This window comes from Vigna radiata, chromosome 4 (assembly GCF_000741045.1).
Source record: "Vigna radiata var. radiata cultivar VC1973A chromosome 4, Vradiata_ver6, whole genome shotgun sequence".
Taxonomy (NCBI): Eukaryota; Viridiplantae; Streptophyta; class Magnoliopsida; order Fabales; family Fabaceae; genus Vigna; species Vigna radiata.
In genome coordinates this window covers 2,550,098-2,571,296 of record NC_028354.1, presented here as the reverse complement: position 1 = coordinate 2,571,296, position 21,199 = coordinate 2,550,098, and the positions used below count along the sequence as shown (strand labels likewise).

The following is a 21,199-nucleotide window of genomic DNA, read 5'->3' as shown; positions in this document are numbered from 1 at the left end:
TCACAACTAATTTATGAATTCTCACAAGGGAGAAACAGTTTTATTGAATGGAAAACAGTGAAAGCAATCAACAACAGTCAAGGGAAAAACTTTCCCTTACACAGGACAGACCCTGTTTTCAGAAATAGAACACTCGACACCCAACCCCAAAACACCCCCAACTCCTTAAAAGACATAAACAGGACATAAACAAAACATAACTGACAAAGAAACTACTGGTAACTGCTATAAAACTCCTCTTAACTCCTCCAACCACCACTTACTAACTGTTCTTTCTATTTTTTCTGACATAAACCTTCCAAGACCTATCAGGCAGAGGTAGAGGAAAACCCACCAGAGGCAGAGGAGGCAGCAGAAAGAACACTGACAAGAGGAATATACAGTGCTATACGTATAATAAATTCAGTCACTATTCGTCGGAGTGCTGGCACAATGATAATGCCAAGAAAGAACAAAACGATGAAGTGAATCTTGCAAAGGAGGAGCTGGTCTCGGATTCAGATCATATTGCCTTGATGAGCATGGTCTCGGATAAAAGAAGCGATGGTAAGTGGTTAACAACGCGTGATGAGTCTTTGCAAAGAGTGATAAGCAGAGACAGGGACAGGTGTGGCAATAGGACTGCCCAGACAGAACAGGTGTCATCGAATGAAGAATTAAAACATGCAAAGAATGAGGTGTCAACAAATAATTCTCAGGCAGAACACGTGTCTTTAGCTGGAGAAATGAATCATGAACAGGAAGAGATGTCATGGTACCTTGACTCAGCATGTTCTAATCATATGACGGGGAACAGAAGTTGGCTGATCGACTTGGACACCAGCGTCAAGAGCAGTGTACGTTTCGCTGACGATAGTGTAATTCGTGCTGAAGGCTCAGGCAAGGTGCTAATCACACGAAAGGATGGCAAACCAGTGTACATGCACAACGTCCTCTATGTACCTACCATGAGAAGCAATCTTTTGAGTCTTGGTCAGCTTCTGGAAAAAGGATATACTATGAGTTTGCAGAAAAGAAACATTGAGGTCTATGACGAAAAACAAAGATTGATCATCAAGGCGCCACTTGCTCGAAATAGAACTTTTAAAGTTAATTTGAACGCTGTTGAGATACAATGTTTGGCTGCAGAAGGAGCAAATGAGAAGGAGTGGCTCTGGCATTATCGATTTGGACACTTGAACTTCAGAAGTCTGTGTCAGTTAAGAGATAAAAATCTCGTGAGAGGTATTCCAGAGTTCTCCGTGCCAAGCAAAGTTTGTGAAGGTTGGGCTACTGGTAAACAAACTAGGAATGTCTTCAAGCACTACACCTACAAGCGAGCTGTACAAGTGCTGGACATCATTTATGCAGATTTATGTGGCCCCTTTGACGTACCATCACTAGGAGGTAACAAGTACTTCTTGCTTTTTGTAGATGAACTTTCTAGAAAGCTTTGGAGTTACTTACTGAAAGAAAAGAAAGACACTTATTCTTGCTTTGTTCAATTTTGTTGTATGGCCGAGACACAATCTGAATGCAAGATCAAAATCCTCAGAACTGATGGTGGAGGAGAATTCAATTCAAGAGACATGAATGAATTCTGCACTGGTAAAGGAATCAAACATGAAGTTACTGCACCCTACACTCCACAACACAACGGGTTAGCTAAGAGAAGAAATCGAATGCTATTAGATATGGTCAGATGCATGATCAAAGCAAAGGGGTTACCTAAGTTTCTCTGGGGTCAAGCAGTTGCAACAACAACCTATATCTTGAACAGATGTCCCACAAAAGCCTTACCAAATTCAACACCAGAAGAAGTATGGTCAAAACGGAAGCCTGATGTTCGACATCTGAGGGTGTTTGGATCTAGATGCTATAGGCACATACCAGCTGAAAGAAGAGGAAAACTTGATGACAGAAGTGAAGTCCTTGTTCTTGTCGGATATCATCCTACAGGTGCTTACAGGATGTTTGATCCTGAGAAACATCAAATTGTGATTAGCAGGGATGTTATCATAGATGAATCAACCAAGTTCACTTGGAAGGAGAATGAAGTCAGTCAAATACAAAGACCTGATAAGATGATGACTATCTGGATAGAAGAAAACAATTTGAAAGAAGATGGACCAGCAGCTAGCAGTGCAGAAGGAAACACCAGAAGACCACAAAGAACGCGCTTTCCATCTACAAGGTTCACTAACTTTGAGGTGTTTTCTGATAATGATATTACTGACACTCGAGATATTGTCCAGTATGCTCTATTTGCAGGTGCTGATACACTCACATGGAATCAAGCAGTTGAGATCAAGGAGTGGCAAGATGCTATGCAGGAAGAGCTGTCATCCATTGAACGAAATAAAACGTGGAAACTTGTGAAACTGCCAGAACATAAGAAAGCCATTGATGTTAAATGGATATTCAAGACCAAATACAAACCAGATGGAACAGTGGCGAAATTGAAAGCAAGGCTAGTTGCTAAAGGTTTTTTGCAGAAACCTGGGATAGACTTCAATGAAGTTTATGCCCCTGTTGCACGGATTGAAACAGTTAGACTAGTTGTTGCAATTGCCAATGCTAAAGGATGGATGATACATCAAATGGATGTAAAATCTGCATTTCTCAATGGCCCTCTTGAAGAGGAAGTATTTGTGAATCAACCACCTGGTTATACTATAAAAGGGGAGGAATCAAAGGTGTATCAACTGCACAAAGCCTTATATGGTCTTCGACAGGCACCACGGGCTTGGAACAAGCATATTGATGCATTGCTTGTCAGGTATGGTTTTAACAAATGTTCTGTGGAATATGGTATTTACATTCAATGTGTTAAGCAGGTAGGTACACTTGTGGTATGCTTATATGTTGACGATTTGTTGATCACTGGGAGCTCAACAAATGAGATTGAGCAATTCAAAGCAAGAATGCAGAATGATCTTGAGATGACTGACCTCGGCAAACTAGGATATTTTCTTGGAATGGAATTCGTACAAACTGAAAGAGGAATGTTTATGCATCAGAGGAAGTACATTCTTAAAGTTCTAGAGAGATTCAAGATGAAAGACTGCAACAGTGCTTGTATTCCAGTTCTGGCCAATATCAAGCTCTCACAACATCAGGAAGAAGCCAAAGTTGATCCTACACTCTTTAAACAGATTGTTGGAACACTTCGGTTCATTTGCAACAGTCGTCCAGACATCAGCTATGGTGTTGGTCTCATAAGCAGGTACATGCATGATCCTAGACAGCCTCATTTGAACACAGCAAAGCACATACTTCGTTACCTGAGAGGAACAACAGATTATGGAGTATACTTTCCCAAGAGTATCAACAGCACTAGCAATGTGTTGGAAGCATGGTGTGATGCGGATTGGAGCGGTGATCGAGAGGACAGGAAAAGCACGTTTGGATATATCTTCAAGCTGATGGGAACCTCGGTGTCATGGTGCTCGGAAAAGCAAAGCATTGTTGCATTATCATCATGTGAAGCAGAGTATATATCAGCTGCTGAAACAGCTTGCCAAAGTGCTTGGCTTGAAGCTGTTCTTCACGACTTGAAGATTGATATTCACAAACCCACATGTCTCATGGTAGATAACAAATCTGCAATTAGTCTGTCAAAGAATCCAATCTCCCACGGAAGAAGCAAATACATCGAAACCAAATATCACTACATCAGAGAACGTGTAAACGAAGGAAAACTTGAGCTTGTATACTGCAGCACGGATGAACAAATTGCAGATGTGTTTACTAAACCCCTACGTCAAAGTCGTTTTGAAAAACTCAGAGATTTACTTGGAGTCAAGTCTTTAAGTGGTTTAGATTTAAAGGGGAGTGTTAGGATTTTAAATCATAAACCCCTTAACGGTCTGTAACGGTCACTTACTTTGTGTTCTCTCTTTGTATAAGTACTGTCTATCCAATGAAAAACTTAACTCGTTTTTCTATCTCTGTTTGTTCTGTTTGTGATACACTTTCACTCTTCTCTGCATACTTTGTTTGTCTTGTATTCGCTGTCATACGCTATCACCAATGCCTCAATTAAAATGTGCAAATCATATAAGAAACTTAAAATGGGACAAACTAAATTTGGCATGAAACCCTTTCAGTTCAAACAGAAATTTATTATCAGACCAGATTTTTTCCAACCCAACTCCATTGTAGGATCCAAGCCTTGCTCTTCCAGACTCTGTGCCAGTGTTGTCCAGAGATGATGGCTCCTCCTTGCAAGATCCCATGTAGCACTACCAGGGGTTTTGTTTATCATCCATAGATGTCCCTGCCCTAGAAACAACCAGCTCAAATTTCAAATCAAAGGGGAGCAAACCCAACAGTTAATTAAAGCTCAGCAGTGTTTTCTAGTTCTGCAATACAAAAGAAAAAAACAAAGATATCGCACTTGATGCATTATTTGGATTCACAGAGGACTATCAAAAATCACATTGAAATCCCAGATAGCCTCACCTAGTACCCCACAAAAAAAAAAAAAAAAATAGATGAATGCACATGACTTAATGCATGTTTGGATTCAAGTAGGAATATAAACTTATATTTGGTATGACAATGGATCGTCCAAAATCACATTGAAATACCAAATAACGTGACAGGTAATATTGACATGTTTAATCTGACAATGCGAAATTGATTCCAGATCCAAAACTGATTTCGAATTAAAACATCTTCAAATAACTTTTTCTGGATAAAATATTTCGTACCTATTAATTACTTTTAGAATAAAAACATCGAAGTATAAATAACTTTAATTAAAAATCTTGCAGCTCCGACCCAAACAGGTAGATAAATAAGTAAATCCGTGATATATCATGAAAAAATAGTGGAGAAGAAGTGCAAGTGTGTGGGTTTTCCGAAAGAGAAAACAAAAGATAATCCTTGCTTACTTGCAAAGAAGGATTATTACTTTAGATGGTGAGGGTTATATACCTGCGCCAGTGGCACCGGAACAAGGGACAGCCTTATCGACAATGGCGACAGAAAGGTGGGAAGAAAGGAGAAAGTGGCGAGCAATGGTTAAGCCAATGACGCCAGCCCCCACTATGACGACGTCGTATGTGTGAGAGGAAGAAGAACAGGAAACAGAAAATGGACTCTTACTGGGCGTGGATTTGTGTTTCCAAGAAGGAACGGAAGAGAGGTTGAAGTTGTGGCTGTGGAGAACCTTCAGATTTGGGTTTGGGTTGGGAAGAAATGCAGAGAGTGAAGTCATCGTTGTGCTGAGTATGTTACTTCAACCAAAGCTTTTTCAACTTTCAGAAAGAGCAAATTTGGTTCATCGCATTGACCCTTTTATTTCGCTTGAACCATGGGAAGAGTGGCTTCTCTTGTATGTGTATGTGTATAGCAAGATGTTATTTTGTTGGTTGGTATATATGTTGTGTTTCTTTTTATGTTTTATTAATATTTTTTTCTTTATATTTATCCTTTTAATTTGTTTTTATTTTGATATTTATATTTTATTTAATTTATTCTTTATTCTTTTAAAAAGTTAATACTGTTTGAAAGTGTTAGTTATCAAAATTTAAGGCACTCGCACAATTAATTCTTTATTATTTTAAAATTTTTGTAATTTTAATAAGTTGTTCATTCAAATAAAAGATAATTCAAATTTTGATATATGAAATAATCTTTTAAACCATGTTAATGCAAATTCAACGTCATATTTACAAAAATAAAGTAATAATTGAGTTTTTTCTAAAAAATTAAAAATTATTAAATAAAATATATATAAAAAGTAAAATAAATTAAAAATTTAAATATAAGAACTAAATTAATAAACATTTTCTTTAATACTAAAGATAGAAGGCATTGTGAAGACATATTATACCTTTAAAGCTTGAAGGCAAGAAGAAGAACATAGGAAAAGGGAAGTGAACACTCGTGAATTAGTTTTCTATAATAGTTGACAAAGGTGACAAGGAGTGACAGAAAATAAATGAAAAAAAAAAAGGATATCATGTGTCGCTTGATGATTATACCTAAGAGATATAGAAAAGAATATACATAAAGTTTATGTTTATCTTTTTTTATTGAGAAGAGAATTTTAGAGATTGCAAATGTTTGCTTTTAGGATGATATGATGACTTGGATTGTGGACCATCATTTTCTTCTTTTTGTTTTTATTCTTTTCTTCTTGTCTTGTTTTTTCTTTTTCTGTTTTTCATCATGCACATTTTTACTTCTCTTGCACTCTCCATAACTTCCTTCTTAATTTTTTTAAGTGGTTTCTCATCTTTTCTTCAAATTGATCCTATAAGTTACAAAGTAGCTGAGTAAATAGTATTTCCATCTGATCACAATTCAATTTAGAATAACTTTTTTTTTTTTCTAAAATCATTTTAGTCATATCTAGAAGTATTTTAAAGTTTCGTCAGTCTTGTTATTTGAGGAATGTTTTCATTCAACTGGTTTATCTTTTTATCTGTGGTTTTGTGATATTTCATCAAGTCTTTAGAAGAGTGATGTTTTGAATGTGATGTACAATTTATTTATGATGAGTAAATAAATAAGATCAATAAAGTATGAACTCCAACAATTTTAACTAGAGCATGCAATTTATTTTATGAATATTAATTAAACTATACTTCTGATTGAGTATGAGAGTATCAAACCTCCAAAATGTTTCAAATTAACATTGTAATGTTATTTATGTTATTTGATGAATATTGTGATTGATTCAAAATTTTGGAAGTGTTAAATTAACATTTGTTGCCTTTATGATATTGTGAAAAATGTTACTTTTGCTAGTATGAATACACTTCGGAATATAAATACTATTTCCCCCAATATGTTTTTCATATCTTCTCAAGACGCCACATCATACATCCATAACTTGTACATCGATCAACAAGATTGTAATTGCAAGCTTGATACCTGTGATTGAGCATCTTGCTAAATGACAAGTTCAACATCACACAAAAAAATCATGTCCTTGCAATCAATGAAAGATAACCAACATTTCAATAATAAGAGTACATCACAACATTAAAGATCATCCAAGTTAATTACATTGTCATTATACCAATGAATTTCAGAGGATTTTCTTTCACAATTACTCTCCTTATCACAGTAAGAACTTTCGAAGGCTCTTTCAAGTGACTCCCTAAGATCCATCTCCCACAAACCTAGCCTGCATATTCTGTCATAGGTCTCATAACTGGTTACCCTCAGACCATCTGCCAACAACTCCTTTAAGTCTCCGCTCATTTCTTCACTATTCATCATGTCTACAAATTGTTTTGATACTCCAGGTTGCCAGAAAACAACAATGGCACAACTCTTGTCCACCAATTTAACATCAAACTCTCTTGAAAATATATTGTGTGATGAACGAAGTAAACTCTTTAGCATGCCGGCTGTCATACCAAGATTGAATCCCCATAAGAAAACCAAATGTTCACAACTGATTTTTCTTGCATTATTGGTCCACACGCCAACATCCCCGGCATTAGATGAATCTTGGATTGGAGCTGACCGTGGATGGAATACATTGGTGAAGTCTTCAAGCTCTGGATCCAAATGCTTATTGCCAGAATCAGTTACATATGGGGAAATTTTCAATATAGAGCATAGCTTCATGAATAAATAGCCTAATCTTAATGCATTAAGTCCATGAATCTTGCCATCTTTTACAGTAGCTGTGTAAACCAACAAATGAAAAAGAAAATAAGACTTACAAGTCATGAAAATAAAACATATTCTCCCTCCATTATCAGAATGCAAACGTTTAGTTGACTTTCCAAATTGTGCTTTTATCATACGGAAGAATCTATAACAAATAAAGTAAAAACTTCAGATTTTTCAATAACCAGAAAAATCCATGTAACTCAGGTACAATCATCAATAAAAGTGACAAAACATTTAGCACTAGATATATTAGAGCTTGATACAGGCCCCCAAACAAAAGAATGAACCAAATCAAAAGGACGAACAGTCTTTGTACTACTAGAATGATATGTAGCACAATGGTGCTTTGCAAATTGACATACATCACATTTAAATGACTCAATAGACTCTTTGATAAACAAGGGAACATAGACTTTAAAACAGAAAAGGACAAATGTCCTAGACGATGGAGGAAAAGTCAAATTTGAGAGGACTCAAAAGTAGTGTAAGACTAGAGACAAGAGGTAGTTGTTTGCCTATCGATACTATTCTTAGTTTCCAAGTTGTTAAAGCAATACAATCCTCCCTGTTTCTTAAATACTCCAATTGTCTTCCCCGTGGCAAAATCCCAAAATCTTTTAGGTTGTAGAGCAATTTAGGTCATGAGTAAGCTTTCGAACGGAAACAGGGTTATTAGATACTTTTGTTAATTGATTTGAAACAATACATCAACTTTTACATAGACAGAACTCAAATCCTAGAGTAATAATTACAAGAGATCTCTAGAATCTTTCAACAACTTCTAGTAATACATTTAATATTCTACCAACAACTTTTAGTGTTGCATTTAATATCTAACTAACAATAGTAACTAATTTAACCAAATATTTTGTAGACCCTCTTCAGTGATGGAATTAATCACTATCACTCATGCAAGGTTTCAATCATAACTAATCGCTTAACCATTTACTTTACCACCATTGATGAACTGCCCACACTCATATATGGGTCAGTCAATATCACTTCCAAACGTAACTTTAATCAACTTCTGACCACATGAAACCACAATTAACCATGACTTTAACCACTGATCTTGCCAATGAATGCTGAGGTTGTCACCAACAAAATGATGTAGTGAAAACCATTATGCTAAGTCTTGGATTGGACTATCGATTGCATAAAGCATGACCCAGTGTTATCGATATCGCGGAAAATATAATTGACCCAAAAAACCTTATAAAGTTATAACGAAAACCACAACAGGTTATGGCAAAAATATTGCAGTAAAAAAATATATAATACCACCATATAATTTTAATGCAAAAATAATGATATTATGTCTAAAACTTCAAATAATAATATCATATCAAAATACCGCAAATTTAAAGTTCAGTGGTTGTTGTTGGTCAAAGTAACTTGGGCAAAGGCAAAACATAAGAAAGATTTGTTAAGACAAGATCATCTAAAGAACCGAGACGATCTAGCATTTTCTGTTCTGAAGTTTAACAAACAACGTTGAACGAGATAAGTATTTATCAATTAAATAACATTTAACTTTTTTCTAGCACATATCATCTAACAGACAATGTTTAACAAACAACATCTAACAAAAGGAAATATGTAAGTGTACGCTTAAAAAAACATTGAAGCTTAAAATTTTATATTTAAACAGTATTGAACAAATAAGCCTTCAAGAAAAAGAATCATCTAGAAAAAGCTCGCTAAACAATGTAATAAAACTTACAAACAGTTTTATAAAATAAGCATTTAACGATTTATATCATTTGAAGATCATGTATTAAACACTTTGCTTCCTAAATGATGTTTCTATCAACGAGCTGACATGTGCCAAAATGTTTTAAACATGCAATGTGCCAAAATGATTACCAACATTTAAAAAATTTATTGCATGTATGAAAAGTACTTCTTTGCTTATATGTTTTGTTCTCTTTATTTGTGCAGATCATGAAAGTACAAAAGTTCACTCAAATTCTTGCACAAGATCGATAAAGACTTTAAAAGATAGGAAGACATTTTGGGAATGTTTTCTTAAAAGCATTAAGCTTTGCAAAATCATACAAGCTACTTTTGTCAAAGTTTTGATAAAGCACACTAGCTCTACAACATAAAACTGAGTTTGACTACCTACTTAAAAAGGTTATGAAGTCTACATGGAAGCCAACTCTCAATCTAACGGATTTTTCTCGAAGAAGACTATATATAGATGATTGCATGATGAGAAGACCAGAAGAATACGTGCATATAAACAAGCTTGTTGTTACGTTGTCTCTCTTTCTCTACATCGTCTAACGCTTTATTTTAAAGAGAATCTTTACAAGTCTTTTAGATTTGCTTTCTATTGAAAACATATTCTCTCTATAAGAGTTATCAAATCTGTATCTTGTTTGAAAAACCTTTTTGGTTGTTTTGTAAATTCAAAAGTGAATTAAAACACTAGGTGTTTAGCTCAGTTGACTTAAACGATCTAATCAGTTGACTAGTGTTAAGACCAGGAGTGGTTGATACTCATTGTAAACCAAAAATGGTGAAACTTGTGTAATATTTGGTAAAGATTAGTGGAACCCCTTAAGAGGTCTTAAGAGAGAACTGGACGTAACTCAAGTTGGAACAAACCTATATAAAAATACATGTGTTATTGCTTTGTCTTATAAACATTTTCCTAAACACTATTTTACAAGCGTCTAACAACTATTGCAAACCGTTTAATCCCTGGAAAAGTCATGAAATGTTGTTTTGCGAAAAGATTTTAAAACACTATTCAAACCCCTTTTCTAGTGTTTTCTTGTGTTTCAAGATTGAGTATATTAGTTTAGGTTAATAATATTTTACTGCAGCAGTAAAGTAAAAGAATAACAGAGGCAGCAGTAAGAGGTAAAAGAATAAGAGGGGTTGTAGGTTTAGGTAAAATAATGTTATAATGGGCCTAGCCCAATTTTTAAGCTTATGCATTGATCATTCGGAAAACAAAACATTGGGCAAAGGCAAAATAGAGGAGATTTGAGTGTATTAGTTTAGGTTAATTGCAGCAGGAAGGTAAAAGAATAAGAGCAGCAGGAAGATAAAAGAATAAGAGAGGCGACAATAAGATATAAAAGAATAAGAGGAGGGGTTGAAGGTTTAGGTTAAATAATGTTATTAGGTTTATTTAGAAAACAAAAAACATTGAAGGATGCAACTACGGTTTCCGCTGCTGCATTATCTCTTCGACTTGCTGCTTACCTCTTTATCCACTGCGCTTTTTTCCCATCACTGTTCCACCACCTCCAGCCACCATGCAAAAAGCAACCACCATGGGCCGCCACAGAAAACCTGCTTTGCTACCGTGGTGGTGGCAGGTTGGGAAACCGGGACCAATTTCTGCCATGGCCGAAATTTGATAACGCTGGCATGACCAAGAATTGATGACATTCATAAGGACTGAGGAACTGATAAACTCATTCAACCTATCCTAGACCACACCTAACCACATTTAGTAACTAATTTAACCAAACATTTTGTAGGCACTCTTCAGTGATGGAATCAATCAAAGTTCCTTAAGCAAGGTATCAATCATAACAAAAGAGCTTTATAGTTCAGTTTAGCACCATTGATGCAAGGCCCATGCTCATTCTTAGGTCAGTCAACATCATGTCCAAATGTAAATACCATTTAAGCAACTCATGACCACAAGTAACCACATTTTACCATGACTCTAACCACTGATATTGGAAATGAAGTCCAAGGCTGTCACCAAAAAATTATGCAGTGGAAACCACAAAGGGACGTCCAGGAGTGGACAATTGACTGACCACGGTATGACCAAGGGTTTGATGACATTCATAAGGACTGTGGAAATGATAAGTTTATTTAACTCATCTCACACCACAACTAACCACATCTCGTAACCAAATTAACAAAATATTTTGCAAGCCCACTTCTTGCCACAATGTCAGCATGGTCCACGTATAATTTCTCCTCCCACTTTGACAACGGCAGCAAGAGCTTTAACAATCACTTGTGGCAGCAACAAGTTTTAGAGTCACTTACAACTTCTACACTCATGGTTTCACCCATTCTCACTCTACATTTTCTTCCCAACCCTTTCAACATTCAAGCCCCAATCTAATTACTCTTTTACCCTCTTCTGCCACGTATTAAATAAAGGTTTGCATGGTGTCATTTTAATTTAGCCAATGCATAAATGCCAGCTCATATCAAAATGCCGTCTATTAGTGTTGGGTTGGTGTACGTACATGTAATGGTGTACTTGTATCATCTCCATATGAAAAATAAAAGATAGAAAATAGCTAGAGTTTTACAATGTGAATTAAAGTGAAGTAACTTTACAGGAATAGAAATTGAAAACATGGTGACAATTGCATAACTAAAAAGTGAAAACAAGAAAAAATATACAAGTAAAAGCCCCTAGAGCCTGTTAACTTTTGGTTTCATTTCCTATTTTCTGCTAATTATATAAATTGTCACCTTATACTTTCAATCTGTTTCTGTTTGTAATGATTTAAACATGAAACAAAAAAAAAAAAAAATTTTAATACTTCTATTACTAATCTTTGAAAACAAGAAACAGATTGATAACTAGCAGTTTTGTAATTAAAAAATGAAAACATAAACAAGCCCAAACATTCAGTTTTGTAAAGTATGAAGCCATTACCTTGTTCACGAGACTTTTGCACAAAATAAACAAGACAAAACGAATGAAAGTATGAAAGCATGTAATAAGCATGATTATAAGTTTCGCACGACAATAGAAATTTGTGAACAACAAGATGCAGTGACTGACCTTGGTCAGGAATTTCCAAATCAACTGGTGCAAAGAAATTACTATTCAAGTAGGATATAGCACTTGGAATGTTGGTCATTTTTCTCATGGTTCCATGTTTCTTCATCAAGTAATTTATGTCAAGTAGATTGGGAAAAACTGAGTGCAAAGAGCTCAAGAATTCATCTACCTCCAGTGGAAGTGGTGCAATGAATTTGGAATGGATTTGAGTACAATCTGCATAAGTAAATGAGAAGTTAATAACACGAAAAAAGTAGACCAGACAACTACAACTAAGTTGAGAATTTTCATTTAAGAGATACACCATTAAGGCAATTGTAGCAGATAACAGGTTTCTGGGAAGCAGAGATTGAATCGATCACCTCTCGAAATCCACGAATTTTCTTGCTTTTCTCCTCTTCAAAATTCTGAAGCTCTCTCTGCAATTAAACCATAAGTATTTCCAATAAGGACATCAGTTAGGAGGCAAGCACAAAGGTTAGATATTTCTCATTACCTCCAACGATTCCTTATCTTCTTTTGAAGCTGCCAGAACAATTCGTATTGCATGTATGGTCCCACTGTTTGCAGGGATCAGCAAAGGAACAAGATCATCTGAGTGGTCTAACAACATCTACAAATAAACAGCCAAGAAACAAAAAAAAAAAAAAAAAAAAAAAAAAAAAAAAAAAAAACTGATGGTGAGGTGATCATTGTTGTCTTATTCATATTAGAACAATTAAAACTTCTTTAGTTCACTATACCTCAAGAATTAGCTGCACTTGACGATCACTGCATACATCTATAGTCATGCAAGGTCTTGATCTGAATAGTTCACTGCCCATGACAATATTCCTAAGGGAGTTGATAAGTTCTTCTGCATAAAATGAGTTTAAGAAAAAAAGGAAGATACAAGAAATTCCTTATTGTAAAAAAATCTGCTAAAGATTTTCTCACCATCTCTGCCTGTGCTTGTGCGAGAGCTTTCAAATGTCTTTCTCCAACATTCAATCCGTGATCTAATCCTCTCAACAAAAACTGTGTCTGCAACAGTAGGTGATGAAGAAGATTTCACCACTTGACAAGAAGAGAGAGCAGCTCCAAGACGAACTTTAGCTGCGGACTCTTGAGCTCTAGATAGATATGATATGCCTGTCATACAAATAAAAAACTAACAGGTTATTAAAAAAGAGCAACCTAGTGCAGGTGGCACTGAGCAACACTAAAAAGGGTGCAGGGAATGTAAATTACTCAGTCTTAGCCCCACTAGTGGATTTGAATCCATGACCTCTAAGCTAAGCAACACAGAAGCAAGTTTATCCATGATAAGGCTCAACCTAATGCAGGTGGCACCAACCAACACTAAATGAGGTGCCGAGAATATAAATTACTCAGTCTCAGCCCCACAAGAGGATTTGAATCCATGGTCTCTAAGCTAAGCAACACATAAGCAAGTTTATCCATGCTAAAGCTCATCCTCAGTCAAAGGTCACCAAGATATCAATATAAGGGATTCAGATTCCCCACGGAAAGAGATTTCGACACACTTCAACATTCAGTCAATTGGAAATTTACAATGAAGATCAGATAGCTCATTTTATCTAGTGATAAAAACCTTGTGCACATACAATATTTGAATTTATTGAAAGTCTCACATCGACTAGAGATAAGACCGATTTAAAGTATATAAGTGGGTACAAACCTCACTTTGCAAGCCAGTTTTGTGAGGATCAATTAAGCTTAAAGTTCATTTCTTAACATGGTATCAGAATCATAGTTAGAGCCTATCCTAGCAATATTTGATGTTTGTTGGATATATTGTTTCACCCGCTATCGAACCACCCATTAATGTCTAGTCTCACATTCAAAATGTATATACCTCAGCGTGAGGAATTTAGAGTATATAAACCTCATCTTACAAGCCGGTTTTGTGGAGTTGAATTAGATATAAAGTCCACTTCTTAACAGAACTATCTGTCTGATATCCATGCAATAGTGGTAATTCATGCTTATGTGAAAATCAAAATGCCTGGAATCTGAATCCCTAAATAAGTAATAGAACCATAGATCCTCAATTTACATGTCATAGCATAACCTTTCTTTCCACATTTACCACATTAGAAGAGTCCCTACTTCATAGCATAACCTTCCTTTCTTTCAGGCAATCAACAATCACCATGGCCAAAACCCTACTTCATAGTTAGGGCAGAAAAAACTCTTTCTTTTTCCCATTCAAGAGTATTTCCTCATGCTTATGCTGCTTTCCAATCAAAGTTGAGTTTCCCCTCAATAGTTCATTAATAAATATTAGCATTAAAAGCCCACAGATAAGTAAATATTTAGAGTAAAGTTTGTAAACTTAAATCCGTTTTGTGCTTTCAACTGAAAAATAGTTTTAGGTCAAATATAAATGTGTGACGGAAAGACTAACAACATACTTTCTAACAATCTTTTACCTTCGTTTCTTAGAGCTAACGAGGGAGGGGAGGAAGGATAGCATGTGAAAGGGAGGAAGTTGTAGTTTTGTTGGAAGAATCCTAACCGTTTTCTTTTCATGCAAAATTCCAAAGAAGAAATATAAGGAATTGGCCATGAGTACATAGTTATTTTGAAAATCATAATCGACTATGGACACCCATAACCAATTATGGGTCAATTTTTTAAACTTTTTTGTCCTTTATATTATTATAATAAAATAAAGAATTAGAAAATAGTAATAAATAAACTCAACTATGATTACTAAATTATTCTTTCTTTCTGTCCAAACAACATTTCTTTCCATTCATTTCTCATCTATCTATTTTTCATTTCCTCTATTTCTTCCAAAATGAGCATTAAACATACCCTTTATTATCGGCTGAAATATATTGGAAACTACAAATTCTAATGGGTCGTACATGCAATGACTCTATCTCCTAATTTTGTAGTTTCCAGTACATTTTAATCAATGGTAACATGTGTTAAAAGGATGTCACTAGCACTACTCAAACTTGCCAGAGTTACTACAAGAGAAAAACAAGCATACCACGAAACAGGGGGTTTACAAGACAAACTAAGTTTGAAGGTTCCAAACATGAGATATGTTTAAACAAACTTCTCCCAAAGAAATTTCTACAAATTAGCTTAGGCATTTAGGCATTTTAGAATACGAGAAACACGTTTTTTTTTTTTTTCACTTTTCTTTCCTAAAAGTGCTGAAAATTTTACTAGCCTAAAATTATATTTTGATCACAGAACAGCACCAGAAGATCTCAGGGAAGATGTTGTAGGCTTTTCCTAATTTTAAACCATCAAGCAAAAGGAATTGGATTTACCCATTCTGCGAGCCCAAAAAGAGAACAGGAACAAGAACACACAAAAGCAACAAAAAGCTCACCATTATAAACGCAAGCATTGAAATCAAAACCCCGGCGAGCCATGGAGGCGAGAAGCGATGTCTGGCACGAAAAGCTGTAAGCAGGCATCCCCATTTTCAATTCGTCTCTCGGAAACAGCACGAAATTATAACTGCAAAATTTCAACGTTATCTTCAAAACAAATCGATACCCCGCATTTTCAAAAAACGAAAAAGAAGTGAAAGTGTCGGGAACTGACGGGTGAGCGAGGAGTTTGTCGGAGCTGGAGACGGAGAAGGGGCATACTGCAAAGTGGAGGAGCTGGAAGCGGTGGGCAGCGCGGCGGGCCTTGGAGTAGGCGGTCTGGGCGGTGTCGAAAGGTAGAGGGCGGAGCCAGGACGGCGGCGACGGAGAGCCAGTCTTGGCCATGGATACGGCGACATAGTCGGAGGAAGAGATGTGAGTCTTTAGCTCTTGCAGGGACTCTTCAAAGTTGGAAGTTGTCACCTGCTTCACCCTCCATTTCAAGGAGGAGGTACAGAGAGAACGACGCCGCAACTGAAACACAGAAGCCATAAAACGGCGGCGTTTCTGCTTCGGATTTTTCCCTCTAGGTGCGGCGCATTACCACAGCTGCAGTTTTTTAACCATCTGAAGGCAGATTTGAGAGAGGAAAAAAAAATTAACGCTATGTATGGTGAAAAAGAAAACAATAGTTTCGAATAACAAAACTTCCGCTTGTCAAGTTACTTTAACAATATTTTACTTTAAAAAATAATAAAATTTAAATAAACAGTTAATTAAAAAGTAAAAATAATAAGATGGTGATTTTGGTATTAAAAAATTGTTACTCGTATGGTAAAAGTTTAAAATAATTCCTTAAAACATAAAATAAAAGAAATTGTGTGCACAAAACCCCTTTTATTAATAATATAGATAATAATATTAGAATTTTGAATGAAAAAATAAAATAAATGTAAATAAAATAATAATATTTTGCTTTTCCAAAAATTACAACTGTAGTGAAAATTGTAAAATATATTATATGATTATGATAGTTTAATAAGTAAGAAAAATGAGTGCCTTGGAAAGGACTATTATTTGAAGAGGTTAGAAAGACATGGGGAAAATACAAAAACTAGTGAAAATTGTAAAATATATTCATAATGAGATTTTTCTTTTCGATATTAATATTTTATTAACATTGCCTTTTAAATAACCATTTATTTAAATTTAATCATTTTTTATTTGAAAATTTTATTTTTAAATTTCACCATTTCTTAATTAATAACTATTTACAAAATAAATAAAAACTAGTTGCAATAAAATTATAAAAAATATATATACTTAATTTTATAATTATAATAATAAAATAAAAATAATTTTATTAATTTTTAATATCATTCAAAAGCCAATAATATACTTAAACAATTTCTTTTGAATATTCTTCACAATTTTTTTTTTTAACGATTATGCATAACTAATTATCCTTATTAGAATTAAATGTATTTCAAGAAATACTTTCTTGTAACTAGCTTTTCTTATTTAATAATTAAGGGTCTAATCAAAACATAGTCAAGCTCTTTAAGAAGAACCATCTTTAGAAGAAAAACAAAAGTTTGTTTAACTTGGGTCATCATGGAAGAAGAAGGAGTAAGGTAGACTTCAGTCATGTAGTGTAGGTTTGTTTAAAGCTTATATTAAGGCTTAAGTAGCATAGGATTTTCCTTAAGTTAGACATCCAAACTAAGTGGAAAATGCATGTCATGTGTCATGCTTCCATTGGAGAAATTTGCTTTTTAGAAGTGGTCATATGGCACCTTAAGAGTGGAGAAAATTTCTTTTTTAGTAGTGGTCACATGATACCTTAGGAGTGAAAAGGATTTCTTTTTGGTAGTGACCACATGTCCCTCAACCATTGGAGAGGATTTGTGACACATGCCTCCCTCCTAATGGTGTGCAATATGTGGCCAACACCATGAATGGTGGCGTGGTTTTGCTTTTAGGTTTTCAAAAGATGTTTTTAAGGTTAGAAAGAGACACCCTTGGTCTATAAATAGAGATGTCTCCCCCTTGTATTTCATCTTGGATTAATGTAATGGTATGCTGCCAAATTTAGGCCATACGCTTCCAAGATCAAGACTAGAGCAACCCTAGAGGCCCGTCTAGTCGCTTTTCTCCTTAAGTTGGTCTCACCTCTCCTTGAACCATCAAACTATACACCATCTTCATCTCCTCACCCAAAGTCGTAAGCTAACACCTCCACCACCACCATTTACATAACTCAACCACCATTCCCACCTTTTTTCCACATCCAAACCACTTCAAGGGGCCATCTTTTTGCTTCCTTCTAAGATTTGACCCAACCTAGCTAAGGAGGTTGCTATCATTTGGCATTAAGAGCTTTGGTTCTTCAAGAACTAAATATTCTTGGTTCCTATCTTTTATTGTGTTTTTCGTGTTTTTATGTGATTTTCTTGCTTGTCTTGCTTTGTTGTTCATTTCATATTCCATGTTCATGTTCACCATGATTCTCACTTTGTTGTTCTTGGCTTAGGAATTCATGTCCTTGTGTTGTTGTGTGCTTTTTCATGTTTTTGAGTCTTTCTCCATCTTATTATTCGGTTTGTTTGAGTTATTTTAAGTTTCAAATCATTCCATGTTGTTTAAAGTCATGCTTAGTCCTTTTGATGTCTTTAATTCCTAGTTGAAACTTTAAAAATCATCAAAAATTTATGTTAAAGTGATTTTCGAAAACTGAACCATATTTATGCCTTAGAGTGCTTTTATTTTATGTACTTGAGTTCATACTAGTTGTTAGATCATGAAGAAGTTCATAGAGTTAGGTTTCCATTATGTCAATTTTTGTGTTTCATGCAATATTTGATTCTAATAGGTTTTCTTCATTTTGGTGCCATAAGTTTGTGTGCTCTACAAATTCCATATAACATTTCATATGTAAAGTGCATTTTGGTGTGTACTGAAATTTGCAAAGAAAAGAAGTGATAAAAGATACAAAAGAAATAGTAAACAAAAAGTACAAAAAGCAAAAGAAGACTCTCTAATTTTCCCTAGCCATCCTAAGTTTTCAAGGGAATGTCTTGCATTAGTTAGCTTCCCTAGTTAGAGAAAGAAGACTCTCTAATTTTCCTCCAATTCAATATTGGAATGAGCTCAAGAGAGCCATGAGAAGGAGACATATTCCCTCCTATTACAATCGTGAGTTAATGGATAAACTCCAAATACTCCAACAATGAGATTTAAGTGTAGAACAATATAAGCAAAAATTGAAGCTTTATACCATGAGGATAGGAATTAGAGAGGATAATGAGATCACTATTACTAGGTTCCTTAATGGAGTTGCTCCCTTACTAAGATTTGAATGATTTTGGTATAAATAAGTATCAAAGTGGAGCAACAACTTTTGAGATAGGGTTTTAAAACTCCCCACTCTAACTTCAATCCCAAGAAAGACCATCAAAGGGAGGGGAAACAAGTCAAGAGAGAAGAACCTCCAAAGAGGTTTATGAAAGAGAAACCTAAGGAAGGATCATCATCCAACATGCGCACAAGTGAGATTAAGCGTTTCAAATCCTTAGGTAGAGGTCATATTGCATCTTAATGCCCCACCAAGAGAACCACCATCTTAAGGGGTGTTGACCATTATAGTAGTGAGGAAGGAGAAGTGGAGAGCGCAAGTGAGGAAGAAACTGAATGAGAGGAGTCCTATCCTTATGAAGGAGATCTTCTCATGATTAAAAGAGTTCTTAAAAATCAACCTCGTCCCTAAGGGTGTGTTCACTTAGGGTAATGGGGGGAGAGTGATTGAGTGGATTTGAGGGGATTTGAAGGTGATTTTTTTTGTGTTTAGTTGAGTGGATTTGAAGGTAATTGAGAGTGAGTTTGGGGGTGAATTTTGTGAGAATTAGTGAAGAATTTGATTGATGTGACAGTTTTAAAAAATTGGTTTAATTGGTAGAATTTGAAGATTACCAAAGTGCCCCTAGGTATTAAAGTAATATAAAATGATATTTGTTAATGTTATATTTAATTGTAAAAATGTTTAATAATAGTTAAAAATTTACAATAATTATTAAAAATAATTTTAAAAATTTAATTAAATTATACTTTAGTGAAATGATAATTACTAAAAATAATTTTAAAAATTTAATTAAAAATTTTAATAATGATATTTGTTAATTTTATCTAGATCTTTAATATTATTTTATTATAAATTTCTACCAGTTCAATTAAATATCTTAATAATAATATTTATTTAATGATAATATAACAAAATTAAAATATTATCTTATAATACATACTATAAATACATTATATTAATAAATTTAATAACTTTTAAACAATAAAATATTATTAATGATCACTATTTTAGTTGATTTTAATAAATAGTTAAGAAAATACACATTAGTAAAAAAATAGCTTTGATGTCTTTTATTTTTTTGTCTTTAACGTTTTAAAAAAATATCAACATTATATTGGAACATGTTAATTAACGTGGAAAAATAAATCCGATATATAAGAGACGTGAAAAAATTCATTTCGTTTCCTAGCCTGTTGTTTCAGCATAAAGGTAAAGTTCCCCGTTCCTGGGTAAGAGGAGTTCTTCCAAGAAATCAACGACAAAGTCGCGTCCATTTTCATACCGGGAAGAAACGTGGTTGTTGGGTTTCGGAAGCTTTTGTTTCAGAGTCATCTTGTATTAGTACTAGATTCCCACAACCTAGGAGCTGCAGTGTTCGAAGAAGAAGAAGAAGAAGATATGATGATGATGATGGCGTATTCGGATACACGAAGAGGGGTAACCGGATACAAGTTGGTGAGCGTTTTCATTGCTGGTGCGTATCCGGATACAGCTTCATGCGTAACCGGATACAACTTCTTCGTCTTCTTCGTCACCCAGCCAGCACCGATCTTGCAGACTTTCACCGACCGACCACCTCTTTTCGTCATCTTCCAGCTTCTTCATCTACCTACACCCTGCAAATATTACAGCAACAACCCATATACAAACAACAAAACACTCCGATGGTCCTGCAAGTGTTGAGGAGAACTGCCAATTATTTAAAATGACGAGGGCATTTTAGACAAAAGGTGTTTGATCCCTCCAAATCTTCGCACTCATGCGAGTGAATGAATAGTGACATAATCCCGCAAACACCTTCAAATCATCGCCCTTAATTCCGCTAAAGTGAACACGATTTTTTTTAATTACTCGCTTCCCAACCACCGTGAACAGGAAATTCGTTCCAAGTGAACACGACCTAAGTCCTAACACAAAGAGAGAACATCTTTCACACAAGATGTAAAGTTTCAAACAATATATGTACTCTTATTGTGGATAGTGACTTATGTTATAATTTTTGTAGTACAAGGTTGGTGGAAAAGTTAGGTCTTACTAGCAAGCCCCATCCAAAACCTTATAAAATTCAATGGCTTAATGAAGGAGGGGACTTGAAAGTAGACC

General features: G+C 34.9%; 2 protein-coding genes and 1 long non-coding RNA gene across 6 annotated transcripts in view; all 3 read right to left on the bottom strand.

Moving 5' to 3' along the window:
• LOC106759497 (hydrogen cyanide synthase subunit HcnC) overlaps positions 1–5,323 on the bottom strand; it is a 16,207-nt gene extending 10,884 nt beyond the window's left edge. For 2 of the 3 annotated variants that reach the window (XR_002667485.1, XM_014642687.2), the window contains exons 1-2: positions 4,921–5,323; positions 4,114–4,263 (exon numbers count right to left, since the gene is read on the bottom strand). Coding sequence is in view for 2 of the 3 variants with exons in the window: in XM_014642687.2 (XP_014498173.1) it covers positions 4,114–4,263; positions 4,921–5,203 (433 nt within the window). In the remaining variant the exon portion in view is untranslated. The remainder of the gene's footprint in view (positions 1–4,113; positions 4,264–4,920) is intronic. The other variant, XM_022779576.1, reaches the window with a different exon arrangement.
• On the bottom strand, positions 2,220–3,162 carry LOC111240520. The gene is made up of 4 exons (XR_002667486.1): positions 3,122–3,162; positions 2,931–2,973; positions 2,479–2,508; positions 2,220–2,360 (listed from the first exon to the last, which is right to left on the bottom strand). It is a non-coding gene; the product is annotated as an uncharacterized LOC111240520 (long non-coding RNA).
• A 1,614-nt stretch (positions 5,324–6,937) lies between the features above and the next one.
• LOC106759474 (poly(A)-specific ribonuclease PARN-like) lies at positions 6,938–16,402 on the bottom strand. 2 transcript variants are annotated; one of them, XM_014642660.2, is made up of 8 exons: positions 15,974–16,402; positions 15,756–15,886; positions 13,337–13,531; positions 13,144–13,256; positions 12,897–13,013; positions 12,705–12,819; positions 12,401–12,616; positions 6,938–7,631 (listed from the first exon to the last, which is right to left on the bottom strand). In XM_014642660.2, exons 1-8 carry the CDS (start codon positions 16,288–16,290, stop codon positions 6,979–6,981), a joined length of 1,857 nt encoding a protein of 618 aa, XP_014498146.1. In that variant the 5' UTR covers positions 16,291–16,402; the 3' UTR covers positions 6,938–6,978. The 2 variants fall into 2 exon arrangements, with proteins under 2 accessions (XP_014498146.1, XP_022635296.1); XM_022779575.1 differs by having other exon boundaries at positions 6,938–7,502.
• Between the last annotated feature and the right edge of the window lie 4,797 nt (positions 16,403–21,199).

Excerpts from the sequence above, each read along its gene's own strand:
- LOC106759474 (XM_014642660.2), bottom strand. The coding sequence starts at position 16,290 with ATGGCTTCTGTGTTTCAGTTGCGGCGTCGTTCTCTCTGTACCTCCTCC. Across the intron at positions 13,014-13,143 it reads AAGTGCAGCTAATTCTTGAG|ATGTTGTTAGACCACTCAGA; the intron begins GTATAGTGAACT and ends GTTTATTTGTAG. Across the intron at positions 7,632-12,400 it reads TTTGGAAATTCCTGACCAAG|CTACTGTAAAAGATGGCAAG; the intron begins GTCAGTCACTGC and ends TGGTTTACACAG.